This window comes from Ailuropoda melanoleuca, chromosome X, assembly GCF_002007445.2.
Source record: "Ailuropoda melanoleuca isolate Jingjing chromosome X, ASM200744v2, whole genome shotgun sequence".
Classification (NCBI taxonomy): Eukaryota; Metazoa; Chordata; class Mammalia; order Carnivora; family Ursidae; genus Ailuropoda; species Ailuropoda melanoleuca.
The window spans coordinates 38,593,655-38,612,378 of record NC_048238.1 but is presented as its reverse complement, the minus strand read 5'-3'; the positions used below and the strand labels follow the sequence as shown (position 1 = coordinate 38,612,378).

Below are 18,724 nucleotides of genomic sequence, written 5' to 3'. Positions count from 1 at the left end.
CAACATATCAAATTTTGTGGGGTGCAGCTAATAAGGTGTCAAAAGATAAATTTATAATGTAAAATACTTCTATTAAAATGAAGAAAGTTGTCAAATAAATGACCTAAGATCCTATCTCAAGAAACTAAAAAAAGGAGAGCACGATAAATCCAAAGCCAGCAGAAGGAAAGAAATAATAAAGGAAAGACCAGAAATCAATGAAATTGAAAATAGAAAAACAGAAAAGCAATTCCCAGTGAACATGTGGAACCCAACACAGAACTAGTATCAAGAATATATGAAGAACTCTCACAACTCCAGAATCAAAAACAAACACAACCAGGGGCGCCTGGGTGGCTCAGCCGTTAAGCGTCTGCCTTCGGCTCAGGTCATGATCCCAGGGTCCTGGGATAGAGCCCCGCATCAGGCTCCCTGCTCAGTGGGAAACCTGCCTCTCCCTGTCCCACTCCCCCTGCTTGTGTTCCCTCTCTCACTGTCTCTCTCTGTCAAATAAATAAATAAAATCTTTAAAAAAAAAAAAACAATACACAACCAAACATTTCCCTGAGGAGGGCAGACAGTGAGCTTATAATCATATGTGTAACCATCGGAGAACTGCCATTAGCCTGTTATTCCTGTCAATCGTTAGCAAAACTCCCCAATTCTCCTGAGACCATCTCTGGCCCCCTCCTCTCTGCCTTTTCTCCCCCTGTCCTGTCCCAAGCCTGCCTTCCCTGATTTGGTCCTCATATGCTCTCTCTATTCCTAAATCAGCACTCCCTTCCACTCCATGCTGTGGACTTTTATCTTGCTGCCAGGAGGAAGGCAATTGTGGGGCAGTTAATGCCACCAAGTCAGGCTGGCCATGGAGAAGGGAGGCAGGGTGCTGAAGGGAAGGGCGACTGGCAGGCGGGGGTGGGGGTGGGTAGAGGGAAAGACATAGATGGGTACAGGCAAAAGAATCTTTCTGATGCTCCCGGGTCACATCAGAGGCCACCAAATCCTTTCCCCTCCATGCTCAGGTCTGTAAGAGGAGCTAAAACGTGGACTAACTTGAGTTTTTCCTTTCCCCAAGCAGCCAAAAGTTTTTGCCATTCCAATCAGTGTTAAATGTGCCCCTCAATGGCCAGCAGACTGACCTCGAGTTATTTCACAGCCAAATAGAATCACAGTGGGGCTGGGATGGCTAGTCAAGGGGGCGGGCCAAAGTATCCACTGCAGAGGGAGGAAATTGCGGGGTGTGTGTGTGTGTGTGTGTGTGTGTGCACGTGCACATGCAATCCATAGGGACAGACATGCCCAGAACTGAAACAGTGGAGGGCGGAGGCCTTCAGGATCCTTTGAAACTCCCAGGTGGAATCCAGGTCGGACCCACATCCTGAATGGACCTTTCCTGCCCAGCCAGGATATCCTGTGTTTGTCAAAAGGACCTCACAGGGAAGCCCTGACCATTGTCCTTCCCGAAATCTGCCAGTTAGCCCTTCCCCAGCCTCAGGCAGCCGCCCCAGACGGAGGAAGAGTAACTCTGGAAACGGTGTTATCAGCATCGTCCATGGACTTCCTCACCTCCTCCCCAGCCCCGTTAGCCCCAGGATCCTCAGCATCTTCCAACAGAAATTGGGGAAGCTGGCATGGGGTCCGCGCCCTGAAGCCAGCCCCCTTCTCTTTTGCCAAGACCTACCTCTGCGCAGCCCTGAGTGGGCCTCTGAAGGCTGCAGCGGGAATCCCGAGCGGGAGATGGAGCCCTGGCTGGGGCCTAAAGCTGCCAGGCTTTCCCCAGGCCGGCCGGTCCTGCTGCTGTGGGTCTCCGCCCTGAGCACTTCTGTTACCTCGCTGGCTTCTCCCTCTCCTTCTCCGGGGCCCCGAATCAGAACCAGCTACAATCTGGGAAGGACTTTCCTCGGTCTTGATAAATGCAATGCCTGCATCGGGACATCAATTTGCAAGAAGTTCTTTAAAGAAGAAATAAGGTCAGAATCTCCATTAGATAACTCGGAGGGGTGAACTCCTGTTCCCTTCACGGTGATGATGTCCAGGAGTTTGTGGGGAATGAGTCAGGATGCGATTTCTGGGTGGGAGCCGAGGCAAAGTCATGTAATCGTAGTGGCGATGGGTTGAAGTTGGGGTGGGGAGGGGGGTAAGGTACGAAGCTGAATTCTAGCCCTAGATGCTAAATCCAAAGTTTTCTTTTAAGTGGGAGCTGAGAGTGTTCTCTTCTACGGATGGAGTAGCCCGGGTTTGTTGAGTTTGCCAAGTTCATTTCCCATAAAAAGAGGGAAGTAAAATTAATAGAAGGCCTACTATGTGATGGACATTTTAAAGCTCATTTTTATTCACTCCGCATCACCATCCCGGAACGTTGATGCTTTGCACTCATTACTCAGAGAGTGGCCATAGCAAGATTAAGTGACTTGCCCAAGGTCACCACCTGGTAAATGGCGGATCTGGGGTTCAAACCAGCGCAGTTTGCTCCAAAGTTTCTGAATCAATTTTCTGATACAGAGGAAAACCCAAGTTTAGTAAATGGTGATGCATTTGGATCTCCCCAAAGGGTGGTATTGCACTCTGGAGTTCAAGCCTGTCGGCACATAGTCAATGAGTCTTGACCACAGCCAGGACCCAGCAGGTGCTCTAGTGACATCGTTGTGACTCTGGTCATTGACCTCGAGGGGCTCAGGAGGAGGGAGCCATGTTACAAGTAACAATAATAAGAGGAGGGGAGCATGAATTCCAAATGGGGACTGGGGAAGGCATTCAGAGATAGGCCTTTAAAGGATAAGCTGAAATTTAGGAGAAGGGCTTAAGGTAGAAGGGCCAGCTAAAACAAGGGAGAGGTGAGAAGCAGTTAGTGGCTGGAGCATGAGGCCTGTGTGGAGGCATGGTACAAGGAGGCAATTGGAAGAGGCCGATGTGGCCGGGGCCTTGAATACCATGCCAAGGAATTGGGACCTTCACCTGTGGGCCAGCGGTTCCCCACCTCTTCCATACTAAAGATCCTTTGTAATAGGCCCTTTTTCCTCAGTCCTCCCCCCCAGGGACCTATCTGAGGCATGTAAGATTTGGTGACCAAACAAATAGTATTAATTTACAATGATTTGATTTCTGATCTGTATTAACTGAAGACCTATTTGATTATTCAACTTAGTCACTAAACAGATCTAATGAACAGACAATATCAATCAAAAATATGGCACTTTTGGGGCACCTGGGTGGCACAGCAGTTAGGCGTCTGCCTTTGGCTCCGGGCATGATCCCGGCGTTATGGGATCGAGCCCCACATCAGGCTCCTCCGCTATGGGCCTGCTTCTTCCTCTCCCACTCCCCCTGCTTGTGTTCCCTCTCTCGCTGGCTGTCTCTATCACTGTCGAATAAATAAATTAAAAAAATATTTTAAAAAAAATATGGCACTTTTGCAAGATGATAGATATCATATTGATGTGGACTTTCCCTATTAGACCTTTTTTTAAGGCATTTCACATGGCGAAAAGTTGAAAGACCTTCCCAACTGGGGAAGCTCTATTGCAGGCAATGGTGACGGAGTCTAGGGGGGTAGAGACAAGATGAGACTTGTGTTTTGGAAGGATCTCCTGGAAAGCGATGTGCATCTGCCTTTGGCTCAGGTCATGATCCCAGGGTCCTGAGATCGAGCCCCACGTCGAGCTCTCTGCTCAGCAGTCTGCTTCTCCCTCTGCCCCTCCCCCCGCCACCCCACTTCTGTGTGTGCTCTCACTCTCTCAAATAAATAAATAATTTAAAAATAACAATAATAATAATAATATAATTTTAAAAAGGAAACCAGTGTGCAGGATGGACTGGTTGATGCTGGCAGGGGCAGCTGGACCAGTTCTCCTAGTCCAGGAGAAAGGTCAGTGGGAACAGGGGGCAGGAAGGATGCCAGTGGGTTCAGCTAGGGAGTCATTTGCTTGACCAACTCCATGTGACAGAAAGTAAAAGATGGAAATGTTGGAAGCAGACACAAGATCTCCATCCCGCCTAAGAAATGGGATGGAGAGGACCAAGAACACGGGTGAAGTGGAGCTGATTCCTCAGACAAAGGAGGCAGGGAGAATACGGACAGATTTTCCAACAGGAGGGAGGGCCATTATGGGATTCAACTGAAGGAGAGTCCCAGGTTCACATCCTCCTGGAGGTAACTAAACAAGATTGTATGAATCGTGCCGTTGACTCTTCGCCAAGTGGCAATAAATGAAGTTTTTCTCACTAGGCAGGTATTGGCCAAATTCAGGAAGCACTTCCCCAAATAGGTTTGTGTTCCATTCAAGTTCAGGATATTACCTCAGCTCCCTCAGAATTTATGTTCCATGTGCGCCCGAAAGGGATGTGTGCAGAGACAAGCAGGAAAGGCCGGGGGCGGGGGGGGGGGGTTGGGATTTAGGGCTCTCCATGTTGAGAATGCACATTCCTCAAGCACAAAGCCCCAGACAGAGGTGGTAAGTGGGTCTGGGGACATGGACTTGTCTATAGTCCTTTACAGCATAAGCAACTCTTTCCTTATTTTAAAAAGTAATATCTGTTTATTTTAGAATTTTCCAGAAATATTGAAGAAAGCACAAAATGAAAATCATGTGTAATTCTTCCGCCCAGAAATCACCCCTTAGTTAACATTTTGATGTATATCGTTGCCACCTTTTTTTCTAAGTATGGATTTAAAATTTTTTTCAGAAAAATATGATCATACTATGTACCCTCTTCTGTAAACTTTTATTTAACAGTATGTCAGGAACACCTTTCCACGTTGTTAACTATTCTTCGACATCAGCCAGAGAAGCAGTTTTCTAGATATGTCTCCTTTGGCCAGGAAAACAAAAGTAAAATTAAACTATTTGGACTGCACAAAAATAGTCTTTGCACAGCAAAGGAAACCATCAACAAAACAAACAAACAAAAAAAACCCACCAAATGGGAGAAGCTATTTGCAAATGATACATCCACCATTTGATTTTCAATGGCTTTGTGGTTTTCAATCGCATCAGTGAACCATAATTTATTTAACTAATCCACTGTTGTGAGACAACTAGGGTTTTTTTTTTCTTTTCAGTATTATAAGCAGTGCTATGTTGAAAATCCCTGTTGCTAGATTTTTGTGCACATCAATCATTCCTATGACAAACTTCCAAAAGTGGAAATTTCTGGGTCACAAAATATAGCACGTTTTTAGGAGACTTTATATATGTATATATCCCCAAATGGAGATTTCTAGCTATAGAGCTCACTTCTTGCTTGCTCACAAATAGTTACTATTACTACTATTTTTAGTTCGTATGTCTTCTGAGTTGAGCCTTTTTTTCAGGCTTACTGGCTCTTTCTTTCTTGGCTTTGGATAATTCTTTTATTTATTTTTTAATTTATTTATTTTTTAATTTAAATTCAATTAGCCAACATAGAGTACTAGCCATTTCTATTCCTTGTTTGCTAATTTGTCTACAAGTTCATATCCTTTGCCTCTCTTTCTAAGAGTGTTTGTTCGTCCTGTCCATCTCCAAATATTTTCCCACTTTTACAAAAGACTATGATGATACCTTAGGAAAAACCAGCCTGAACTCTCAGATGTTTGGCTGACAGGCTAAAACCAGGCAAGCATTAGCATTCCAGGCCAGGTTCTCAGTAAGAACTGGATAATACTCGTTTGTTTGGCAGCAAAGAGTGAGCCTGGGAAGCTGAAGACCCGTCATTGGTAGAGGAATGTCATCTTTCCTTCTAACCCTTATCTTCTCTTTGGCAAGAACGCTAATGATAAATCCGATGCCTCCCATACCCAACCGTTAACCTTCGAACATTACGATGTTTTCAGTACCAGTTTTCCCATGTGTTCCGTGTGGACTTTCAAATCCTGAATGAAAAAAGTTAAGGGAAGCCAGAAAACAAGAGGAAACCTGATCGATGTAGTCTTCCTGCTGAAAACATGCCTATCAGTGAAATCCTAAGCGTTCATGCCAGTTGGAGAGATCTACCAGGAACTGATCGATCAGGAATCACGTATGTGCAGGTCATAGGCTGGGAAGAAAGGTGGAAGTGGGGGACTTAGCAGCAGTATTTCTAATCAGAATTACTCCTAGGGATTCCTGGGCTCTCACCAAGACAGGCTCTTTCCCTCCCCTTCCTTACTGAACTCATTTGGCCTTACATCCCCACCCCCACTCCCAGAGTCCCAAAGGAAGTTTAAATACTTCTGAGTAGTGGAGGGCTCACAGTAAAGTAAGTAAATCATTAGGCTTGCTTTTGCCTTCTCTCCTCCCTTGCCCTCATCTGTCTCTCATCTCAGAAGATGATAGTAATTATTGCTTTAACTCACTTCCTCGAATCAATTCAGAGCTCTCGGGAGATGCAGGGTCCCAGAGTTTATGGCAAAAGCATCCATGTACACATTCTGTCATCCGCACATGCGCCCATCCATCCACCCAGCCATCCATTCACCCATTCATTCAGGCATCCGCCCATGCATCCACCCAGCCATTCCCCTGCAGACAGCCAGCCGGCCAGTCCTCCATATATCCCTCCACTCACTTATCGTCCAGCTATACATCCGAATACCCACCCACCCACCCACCCAGCCATCCAGCCATCCAACTAAAATGCACTGGGCACTAACTTGGCGCCCAGCCCTCTGCTAGGCACTGAGCGACCAAGTTGAAGAAAGCCCAGTCCTAGCCCCGCAGGAGTTTACTTTCCATTGGGAAGGCAGTGGTGACACTGGGAAAATAGAAGAAAGTATCTCAGACAAAGGGATGGGCACATGACCCAGTGAGTGGAGGGGCATAGGCCCAAACCAATGTGCTTAGCCAAGGATGAGCAGTGGTTGGATGAGAACAAAGCAAGGTTGTAGGGGAAGCAGCAGGAGATGGGCCCAGAAAGAACTCTGTAAACTGCTCTACGTAGTGTGAGCTGTGTCCTAAGAGCTTTGGGGAAGACACTGGATGTTTGAAGGGCTCTGGGCAGAGCTGAGGGATGGAGAAGAGAAAAGGGAGGCAAGAAATACTTCGGAAGGCATGTCTACAGACTTAGCGCTTGACGGGATGTAAGCATGAGGAGCATACAAGAGAATGTCTTATTGTCATCGCAACACTGTCGCTCTGCCCCACACCTCCCCCCTGTTCTCTATGTTGAGGGGCTCGGGTGGATTGGACCACATGACCTTTTTGCTTGCTTCCAGCTCTGGAAACTACGATACTGCTAGCCACAGCCCCTGATAATATTACCTACCAATCTGTTCCCACAAACGAAGTCATAAAAAGGATGACAGGGCGGCCAGGCCATGGCAAAGCGCTTGAGATTGCAAGCTCTGGAGCCTTGAATGCCGCTTCCTCCAATTTCTGGTTGTATGACTTTGGACAAATTACTTCTCTGTGCCTCAGTTTCCTCATCTGTATGGTTAAGAACAGTACTGACTTCGCAGGTTTGCTGCCAGCTTTAACTGAATTAGTATACACGAAGCGTTTAGCACGGTGACTGGAGTGCTTAAGTGTTTCATACATGCGTGTTGCTACGATCAATGTCTAAGAGAGCCACCTATCATAAATCCTCAGTCACAGGCCTTTCGGGGGGCTGAACCCCCAGGAGCAAGAGCAGCTACAGGAATCTCAGAGGGGAGGATCGTTCCTGAAAATGCCCGTGAAAGGGATTCACTCTTAGTTTACAATGCTTCATTCTTCTTTTATTCTTTTTTAAGATTTTATTTATTTGAGGGAGAGAGCACAAGCTGGGGAGGGGCACAGGGAGAGGGAGAAGCAGACTGTCCACAGAGCAAGGAGCCCAATGCGGGGCTCGATCCCGGGACACGGAGATCACGACCGGAGCCGAAGGCAGACGCTTAACCCACGGAGCCACCCAGGCACCCCCCCCATGTTTCATCTTTTTAAATAGATCTGTGGCAACGTTGTGAAACAGAATTCTTCGGGCCTACTTGCACTGCAGTGTGAACGGCTCTGCTGCACTGTGGAAGGTGCTAACTGCCAGGTTCCGCTGGGAGCACCTTCTGTGAGAAGCTTGCAGTCTCTTAAGGTGACGCTGCATCATATAAGTGAGAAAACAAAGCAGCTAGAGTTTGGGGCCAATCAAAATGCTGATTCCCCCAAAAGTCACGATCATGAGGTTGTCCAATAATGCCCAATAATAAGAAGTTCCAGAGTCTTACTTAAATTAACTACAGAATACGTCTCAGAAGCCTAGTTGTATTAATCGGGAAAGTAAACGTTACCTTCCTAATTTTTCCTACATAAATCAGAAGCTGTCACATTCTTTCCTCGTGAGAATGTTGGCATGCTGCCAGAAGAATGATGGGAGAAAAGGGTCAAGGTGGGGCCTCGGAAATGAGCGATGGGGGCTAGGCCAGTGCTTCTCCCCCGGGGAGGATGAAGGACTGACCAGGCCATTGTGTGGCATTACACACCTCTTGGATCCCAGGTGGCTTTGAATTTGTGACCGTTTACCAGCCACTGTTTGCTGTGACTTGGTTGGTACGGATGACTTAAATCTTTGGACTGAAGGCAAAATTGATGGGGCCACTTAGGGTGGGATATGGAGAGGCAGTGCTCCTCTGAGCACAGGCCTAGAAGAATCTTCAGGAACTACGGTTCCAAGACCCAGCCATCAGTCAGAGGGTGAACTGTTTCTAGAACCAGTGTCGAGAAGAGGAAAGATCATGGGCTCTGCTGACCAACGGCCCCAGGTCTGCGCCTCTGCTCGGCAACATATTGTCTGAACTTGGGTGAGACCCTGAAGTTCTATAAGCCTCAGTTTCCCCATGTGTAAACTGGGGATGGGGTATTGAGAGAATCTAAGGCACCAGGGTGTACAAAGCTGCCGTCTTTACATGGAGAAGGAGTTCAGAAAGCCATGGCTAGTCTGTCTTTCCTTTTTTTCTTTTTTAAGGGTCAGGGCTAGTCTTTCTGTGCTGGCTGCAAGAAAAGGATAACGTTTGTCTGACGCGTATCACCCTCACCTTTTCTTTTTTCTTTTTTTTTTAAAAGATTTTATTTATTTATTTGACAGAGATAGAGACAGACAGTGAGAGAGGCAACACAGCAGGGGAGTGGGAGAGGAAGAAGCAGGCTCCTAGCGGAGGAGCCTGATGTGGGGCTTGATCCCAGAACGCCGGGATCACGCCCTGAGCCAAAGGCAGACACTGAACAACCGCGCCACCCAGGCGCCCCTCGCCCTCACCTTTTCTGACACCACAAATGTACTTCCCTGAGTTTGAGGAAACAAAAGTAATATGCTCACAGAAAGAGTTTGGAGCCCCCCCTCCGAGTCGAAGGAGGAGAAATGCATCACACGGGACGTCGTCTCCTGTCTCCCGGCTGCAGTCTGTTGGCTGGTCCTTCCTTGGCCCCTGATTCACCCCTCCAGCTCGAGGCAGTTCCTAAAAGGGCTCTTCTGGGGACGTCTGGGTGGCTCAGTCCGTGAAGCGTCTGTCTTTGGTTCAGGTCATGATCCCGGGGTCCTGGGATCGAGTCCCGAGTCGGGCTGCCTGCTCCGTGGAGACCGTGCCTCTCCCTCTCCTTCGGCCTGCTGCTCCCCCTGCTAGTGCTCTCTCTCTCTCTCCATGTCAAACAAATAAATTTTTAAAATCTTAAAAAATATATATATAAAATAAATAAAATAAAAGGGCTCTTCTTCCAGGTTTGACCGCTGGCTGGCCTCCCCCCTCGGACTGCCTCCCGACTACTTGCCTTCTTACCCTGCAAATTACTCAGATGATTCCAAAACCTGGCGCCCCGTGGAGGTCTCCAGACTGATCAGCAAACAGCAAAGTGACATCTCGGACAGGAGAATCTGTGCCTCAGCAGCAGCCCCGAGGACCTGCAGCATCGAGCGCGTCCTGCGGAAAACCGGGAGGTTCCAGAAATGGCTGCAGGCCAAGCGCCTCACACCGGACCTGGTGCGGGTGAGTGTGCTGGTTGTGGGGGTGGGCGAGAAGGGGGCGAGGTGGAGGGAGGCGTCTATTCTCATCTCACATCTCCGTGTGGGGGAAAAGGAGTCCTGGTCTGTCTGAAGTGGGACCAAACCACGTCGCGAAGCAGAGTGGCTTGCGACAGGACGGTAACTAGACAGGTTTAGTTATAGGGACCCTTCCCATGGCCATCCTCCACTCTCGCTGATGTGACCCTCCACAACTGTTTGGGCAACAGTTTCTGGCTGCTACCTCTGGTCTGAAAAACTGGCGGGATGACCCTCACCGACCCTCCCCCGGCCAAGGTTTAAGCCCACCTACAACCTTCTTGGGGGACCTTCGCCAACCTCGCTTGGAAGCTCTCCTAGATACCGTGTTTCTCCATCCAGAGAGCCCACTTTGAACATCAGCTTCCTCGTCCAATTCCCACCATAAAGAAGAACTGAACGTGAGTCACGACAGAAGCAGGCCCTGGTAATACGGCTCCCTCTTCCCATCTGAGAGCTCCCACTCACCCCCTCCCCGCCCCGCTCCCGAGTAAGCTTCCTCCGGGCCTTCAACACACAGCTGGCACCCTCATACCCTGCACGGGTCCCCTCCGTCCTGCACTATCGTCCCCAGGATCCTGCTTCTTCACCCAAACCAGCACAACCATGTACTTCCCCACACACCCCACTGGGCCCCTGATGGCAAAAGATGCCCCCTTGGAGGACTGGAGAGTGTCTCACCTTTGGCCAAGATGGAAAAGAAGAGGCTCACCCCAACCTCCCAGCCGTGACAAGGCTGGAAGGCTCGAACTGGACCCCTGGGGGGGATGCTGAGGCCACCTCTTGCACTCCCCAGGCCACAAGCCCCCTTCATGTGGACACCTGAGGCTGCCCGAGGGACTTCTGAGCACTCAGACCTTCCCTTGGCCTCTTCAAGATGAGGGACACCAAGCAAAGAAGAACCACTGGTCCCTGGCTATGTCGTCCGTGTCACAGACCACCCGGCTTTCCTCTTGGGTGGTGTGGCCACTGCTTTGCCATCAGGAGGAATCAAGCTGCGGGTAACATGGCTGCCATCTGACATCCAGCTGCCCAATGGGAGCCTTTTGCACTCTGCACTCTATGAATCTCACTGCCATGGGGTTGGGAGAGAAGGAGCCAGAGGAAGTCAAGCTGTTCCCAGGCCAGGGAGGCGGTGGCAGGATCCAACATCCGGGTCTTGGCAGGAGACAGGAAGCAGAGGCTCAGGTGAGAAGAACCCTGTGCGGTTCTGCTCAACATTGAGCAGAGCCTGGCAACAGAGGACAGATAACGAAGTCCCCACTGTGGTCCATACCATCGGGATAATCCCGCTGTGACTCTCTTTCTGCACCTGCCGACAGACCCTCCACGCCCTGGCCTGGGTACCTGCCACCTGCCATTTGCAGGCTGGCCACAGCAAGGACTGAGCCACGGGAAGAACCAACGTGAGACCTTTTCCACTTTGCCTCAACTATGTACTCAGGAACATGTTACAGCCACACAGTGGAATATTATTGACCATAAAAAAGAATCGAGTGCTGATACCTGCTTCAACACGGATGGACCTTCAAACCATTACACTACGTGAAAGAAGCCAGATGCAAAAGGACAAATACTGGAGGACCCCGTGTATAGGAAATGTCCAGAATGGGCAAATCCATAGAGACAGAAGGCAGACTAGCGGTTGCCAGGAGCTGAAGGGGAGAATTAGGAGTGAACGCTTCATAGGCACAGGGTGTCTTTTGGGGATGATGGAAAAATTCTGGAGTTCGAGGGAGGTGACAGTTGTACAGCCTTGTGAGTATACTAAAAGCCATTGAATTACGCACCTTAAAATGGTTAGAATGGTACATTGTAGGTTCTGTGAATTTCACCTCAACTAAAATAAAATTAAAAAAAAAGAAGGAATAAGCCCCACAGAAACTTCACCAACCCTGTGACTTCAACCCCTTGGAGCCCCAAGAGGTGATGGGCAGCTAATTCAATAATTTAATTCATGCCAGGATGTTAATAGCTAATAGCATTTTGCTGTTTGAGCTCCAAGAAACCATTTGTGCATAAAACCAATACGGTACTACTCGTACTTGTCCATCCCATGACTATCTCACACCTTCCTAATATGTCCCTGCGTCTTCCCCCCGCCCACAAAATCCAGACGTGCCCCCAGAATCCTTCTCAATGATGATCCGAGCAAGCAGCCTGTTTCAGAGTGACCATTCAGCCCAGATTTGGCCGAATGGCTCTGCCGGCCGCAGGAACTCTCTGGACCACGACTTGAGTGAGTGTTCCCTGAATTTCTGAAAAGCCACTTTCCAACCGGGATCTAGGCCAGGGCCATCCAGAGTGTGTATCTCTATGCATATGCCGGTGTGTGTTTGGGGAAAGGAAAAGGGGCCGCAGGGAACCCACAGGTTTGCTCAGAGAACTGACAAGGGAGAGAAGAGACACAAAGAAATAAAAGAAAATTGAAGGCGGGGGGGGGGGGGGGGGGGGGATGTGAACGGTGCAGGGCCTTCCGAACCTTGATTGTGAGTTCTGCTTACGAATAAATAAAGTCCACTTGGATGAAAAGCTCCAGGAATCACCATCAGAGGCTGAGCCACGGAGCCCGTGGCTCCCCCCCTCCTGCGGGGCCAAGCCCTGCTTTGTGTTAAGGACACTCTCTTGAGCCATAGGCCGTATACTGCAGCAAGGAACCAGAAAAATCAGCCAGAGGGTGAAACGATGCAGTGTGTGTGTGTGTGAGAGAGAGAGAGAGAGACTTATGCTAATAAAACCGTGACTTTTCTCCTTCTAAAAACTGCATTATTCTAATGGGAATATCCCACAGCCTAAATTACTAGCCCACAGATAGAACCACAGCCAAGAACACCACCCAGTNAAACTGCATTGTTCTAATGGGAATATCCCACAGCCTAAATTACTAGCCCACAGATAGAACCACAGCCAAGAACACCACCCAGTTTATCACTATGTGCTTGTCCACAAAGAAGGCTTCCTCTGCTATGTTGCTAACCGGAGGAAAACACATATCCCCCAGTGTGTCCCCCTCCCATCCCCTCAACTCCCGGCTGCTTCTGACATTGTTCTAAACACAGACCCTGTTTTTCCCTCCAGTGGGAACGGATTTTGTGGGCGCCGCAGAGCCTTTTCTCCCACCAGATGGCAGCCTAGAATGTTCAGGCAGCTTCGTTCAAACAAGGATGGCTGGCAATTTCACTTTCTCGTCTTGGTTATTTTTTTAAAGAGATAGAATTAAGGGCAGTAAGCAAATTAAGCAAAACGCATGTTAACCATTTAATCAGAATATGGTTTTAGAGGTAAATATTGTGCTTAAAATTAATTCCAAAATTAATTACGGGGTGTTTGCAGGACCTATGCCCTGGGAGGGTATCAGGGTGTCGAGACAGGCTCCCTGCACTCTGGGAGATGACGCCCCATGGGGGCGGGGACCCATTGTGATACGAAACAGGTTATGATAACATGTTTGAATGAAGATGAAAATCTTATATGAATCGCAGCTAGTTTTCAGACCATAAAGATTTTAATCTCTCACAGGCTACCTGGTCAAGACCCTTCCAAAAAGTTACATTTGTTTTTTGGTTTGGTTTTTAAAAAAATAACATGGCCAGATTGATGCTAAAAAAAAGAAAAAAGAATAACAGCTGATTGGTGGCCATGCCATTTTCGTACAGATCTAGTATGGGAGTCAAAGATGAAATGAGTATTAATGGAAAAGGAAATATAAGCTACTAAAAGTGCCTGGCCAGTCCCACATAGGTCAATATTGCCGGAACATCAGCACACACCCACTGGCTGAACAGTCTTCGGAGAGCAGAGGCCCTTCCGGGGCACACTATGGTCATGAGACCCTGCTCCCCATGACCCTTGGGAAGTCGTCATGGTGCTTTGTGTGTCGCCCATGGGAGTTTTGGGAGCCAACTGGAGAGAGATTACAGCCTGGATCTGCGCCCCGCCCAGGCCACTCTCTGTTGACAGTTGAAGCAACTAAGGCTTTGGATCATGGGATTTGTCGAGGGTTCCAAGCACTGAGACTTCATGACCTCGGCATTTGTGGCAACCACGTTATTTGGAATGGGATAGAGACTGACCTATTCATTTCCAGGCCTCCATTTTATATAGACTCATAGGAAAGGGACTAAGAGATCACTCAGCCTGTCTGCTCAAATGAGTCCTAAATTACTCTTGAGGGACCTCAGGAATGAAAAAGAAGACAGTGAAAGGTGTTCCCCACCTTGACGCAAACAAGTTGGGAAATTGAAGAGAGGCAAAAGAAGACTCAGGGAAGGCAGACATGAGATGAGTCACTAGGAGTTCCATCATAAATAAATCAAGCCACCCTTTGTTCTTGCCACGATTTCTTCCTTCGCTATCTCAATATCCCTATTTTGATATGTGCTGGAACAAATGCTTTTTGCTTGGCTCGGAAGCCTGAGAATTGACTGTGCCTCTGCATAGGGCCACGTGATATGAAGTAAACAGAGGTTAAACTAATATAGCATATAAGAGATATCTATAAAGACATTGACTTGAAAAAATTAATGATGAAACTAATTGAGAAGTTGGTTGTGTTCTAAAAACAGTTCATTAGGCCACAAAGCCTCTCGATAAATTTTCAAAAGTAGAACTAACACAGACCACTTTCTCTGATTAAAAGTCAATAGCAGGGGCGCCTGGGTGGTTCAGTCCGTTAAGCGTCTGCCTTCGGCTCAGGTCATGATCCTGGGGTCCTGGGATCTAGCCCCACATCAGGGTCCCAGATCAGCGGGGAGTCTGTTTCCCCCTCTGCCTCTCCCCCTGTTTGTGCTGTCTCTGTCTCTCTCTCAAATGAATGAATAAAATCTTTTAAAAGAATAAAAAAAAACCAAAAGGCAATAATATCAGACATTAACAATAATAAAAAGGGGGAGACAAAAGAACCCTACCAAATCTGCAATTTTAAAACGTCGTCTTTCGAACGACAAAGCAAACAACTGAAATTGTAATTATATCAAGAAAATAACAATGATTAAAAAGTCTATACAGCTCCAGTCTATGATTTAACCTTTGCCAAATCACCGCTCAGGGAACTGGAAACCAATCCCGTGTTGTGTTAGGCAGCTGTCGGTACAAGTTTGGGCATTAATGTGGAGAAATAATGCAAAAAGATATAAAAATGAGGAATTACATGTCAATTTGGTCCTGACTCAGGGCGACTTATAACAATAAAAAATCTTCCAGTTTTGCTAGCCCTTCTCCCTAAGGATTACCAAGAATTCTATGGAAGACTTGATTTGTAAGCCTTTCCGGTAGATTAAGTGCAAAACAAATGTATTTATCCCTAGTTTATATATAAGAGAGCAAACTACAGTGCAATTTAGCAACCTGTTAAAGGTCAAGATAGATTTCTACACACTGAACCATACATGTGTCATACACTCTTGGGATTGAAAGAAACTTGAAAGCTTACCAATTGAAACTCGAAATATTTGCATCCTTTATCTTACCATACAAAATGGGAAACTCACGACCTTCAGAAACAGCCTATTCCTTCTTTGAAGAGAACGAATCATTAGAAAGTTCATCTCAAATCTGTCTTCTTGTAGCTTTCACTCATTTAAATTATTAAATTATTTTTTATGTAACTCCTTGGAGTTACATATGACTTTTCCCCATCCCATATATTTGCCCCCTCGTTCCTGGCTTCCCAGTCTAGATAATCCCCAATTCCCTTTCCCATCTAGGTCATTCCCCTCAAATTGATGCACGTTAAACATTGTGTCAGCTAAAACCCCTGTTACAGCTAGATCTTAGTTTTCAAGAACAGAGTCTTTTATTTGTCCCGTTATATGTGATCTTCTTAGATTGAATCCATTACTCTAAGAGCCTGTCAACTTGATTCTGTTACTTATCATGGTCACTATCACCCCAGCTACATATCACCATCTGGTGTTGATGAACACAATTTTTATCTAGGTCCTAGTCATAAATAAAAATGTTAAACAGAGCAGGGAGAAAGACCAAGTCTTCTTTCTCTATGGGGATTAATCCATTAATTCTCTTTACTGTGCCTCACTGAAGTCTGTATATTCTAAGTCTATTGCATTTCTTGGATTAAAAAGCAAATAATCAGGTCAAAGAAAAAAAGTGAAGTTAGTCCAAAATGATTTGATTAAATGAATCCTATATGGTAAAATATAGCTCTTTTCAAAGTTTTTAAAGCAAAGGAGAAATTATATACTTAAATGTAAAAATCCTAAGTGTGCAGCTAGATAAAGTTTTGTGTGTGTTCACGCATGTAACCATGATCCACATTAAGACTGTGAGCATTTCCAACCCCTCAGAAGGTTCTTTCACATCACCTCTCTAAAAAGACGCCCCGCCCAGAGGTAACCAATGGTACTATTTTGTTGAGACTCTCCTGGGTTGAGCACTGAAAGACCCACATCCCAGGAAACCTCTCAATCCCAAGCAAACTGGAACCATTGATCACCCTACCCCCTCCAATGGTAACCACTATTCTGACCTAAATCACCATGAATTAGTTTTGTCTCGTTTTGAACTTCATTTAAATGAAATTTGCACAGTATATAGTCAGCATGGTGCCATGCTATTTATCCATGTTGTTGCGTGAATCAGTAGTTTGGGTTTTTTTTCCATCACAGTATAATATTCCACTGTGTGATGATGTCACTACTTATTCATTCCATGGTTGATGAACATTTGGGTTGTATTTAGTTTGGGTGAATTAAAGCTGCTACAGTCATTCTTAGATATGTCAATTGGTGAATATGAGTATACTTATGTAAGTAAAACTGCAGGGTGGTGGCATGTACATAGGGACCCATTCAGTAGATGCCACCAGTTTTCCAAAGTGGTTGTACCGATTTCCTCCTATTAGCAGTGGAAGAGAGAGTTCCATTGTTCCACATCTCCATCAACCCTTGATATTGTTAGTTTTTCGTTTCCGTCATCTTGGTGGGTGTCTAGCAGTATCTCATTGTGTGGTTTGAATTTGTGTTTTTCTCATAACTGATAATATAGAGACCTTTTTCGCATTTTTTGGCTGCTTTGATTTTGTCTTTTGTAAAATGCTGGGTTAAGTTGTCCCTTTTTTATTGGGTCATCTGCCTTTATTACTGATTCCTAAAAGTTACGTTTATATTCTAAGATACGAGCTCTTTGTTGGATACATGTATTACAAATATCTTCTCCCAGTCCACAGCTGGCCGTTTCACTCTCTTAATAGTATCTTTTGATGAATTGAAATTTTTCATTTCAATGTAGTCCAATTTATTCACTGTTTATTTTAAGGTTAATGCTTTCAGCATCCTGATTATCCCATGGTCATAAAAATATTCCCCTGCTTACTTCTAGAAGCTTCCATGAGTTATCTCTCATATAGAGCTCACTAATCATATGTTCTGCTGTGCCCAGTTTGGTGTTAACTCTGGTCAGTAAATTCTTAATTTCAGATATTGTGTTTTGTATTTCTGAATGTCATGTGTGTTTTTTTTTATAGGTTCCAATTCTCTGTTGAAATNTGCTTTCAGCATCCTGATTATCCCATGGTCATAAAAATATTCCCCTGCTTACTTCTAGAAGCTTCCATGAGTTATCTCTCATATAGAGCTCACTAATCATATGTTCTGCTGTGCCCAGTTTGGTGTTAACTCTGGTCAGTAAGTTCTTAATTTCAGATATTGTGTTTTGTATTTCTGAATGTCATGTGTTTTTTTTTTATAGGTTCCAATTCTCTGTTGAAATTCTATTAATTTTGTCTGTCTTTTCCTCTTTTCTCTTAAGATCTTAATCATAGCTGCTTTGAATTCCATACTTGCTAACACTGGATTATCTCTGCTTCTCCTTCTGCTTCTGCTGGTTGTTTTCCTTTTTCTTGATTGCCAATTAGTTTTTCTTGCTTCTTCACATTTATGTATGCTGGATTTTAAGGATAATACATTGTAGAGGTCCTGATTTACATTATCTTCCTCTAAAGATTGTTGACTTTTGTTCTAGCAGCCAATTACACTGCTCACAGATTACCAAAATCCAGGGTTTCTCCATCTCAGAGCTATGGACCTTTGGGGCCAGATTATTCTCTGTCGGGAGGACGAAGGTGAGGCTGTCCTGTGGACAGTAAAATATTTAGTAACGTGCTCGACTCCCACCTGCTAGATGCCAGTAGCATCACCACCTCCAGTGGAGACAACCCAAAATGTTTCCAGATGTTGCAAAACATCCCGTAGGGAGCAAAATTGCCCCCTAGTTGAGAATCACAGCCTTAATCCTGTTGAGGTTGGGGTTAGACTGTGTTCGTGTCGATCTTCTTCGTTGTTGCTCTTGCTCTTGGCACATGGTCCTTGCTGGTAGGACATGATCTTTACTCCTGGAGTGTGGCCTTCCGAGGTCCAGTCCAAAGCCCAGGGTGCTAAGATGTCCAGCTCAAACTCCAGCCTCCATCTTGCCAGCAGTATGCAGCCTCTAAAATCTCTGTTCGGGAATACAGCCTTCTTCTTTGGTTCTCTCCTACGCCTGGTGTCCCACCCCCTCCTATGCAGCTTAGGAGTTGGCCAAAGCCCTGGCAGGCACTTTTACATGTATGTGGGAAGCTCCTTCTCTGTGACTTTTTCCTTGATAGGACCCTGCCCCCAAATCCCAGCCACTCTGGCAGCCCCCAAGCGCTTCCCTTACCCAGCAAGACTCCTCGCCACAGCTTAGAAAAAGCCCTCAGGAAAAAGATTGTGGGACTCTGGGGCTTGGCTCATGTGCAGTCTTTTTCTCAAGAACCACGGCCCTATGTTGGTCGTGGTCCAATGCCCACAAA

At 46.3% G+C, this 18,724-nt stretch overlaps 1 protein-coding gene across 1 annotated transcript in view; it reads left to right on the top strand.

Moving 5' to 3' along the window:
- Positions 1–1,446: 1,446 nt before the first annotated feature.
- Positions 1,447–18,724, top strand: part of DIPK2B (divergent protein kinase domain 2B) — a 40,961-nt gene continuing 23,683 nt past the window's right edge. The window contains exons 1-2 of the mRNA XM_002929207.4: positions 1,447–1,949; positions 9,619–9,883. Of these exons, the coding sequence (XP_002929253.1) occupies positions 1,717–1,949; positions 9,619–9,883 (498 nt within the window). The 5' untranslated portion in view covers positions 1,447–1,716. The remainder of the gene's footprint in view (positions 1,950–9,618; positions 9,884–18,724) is intronic.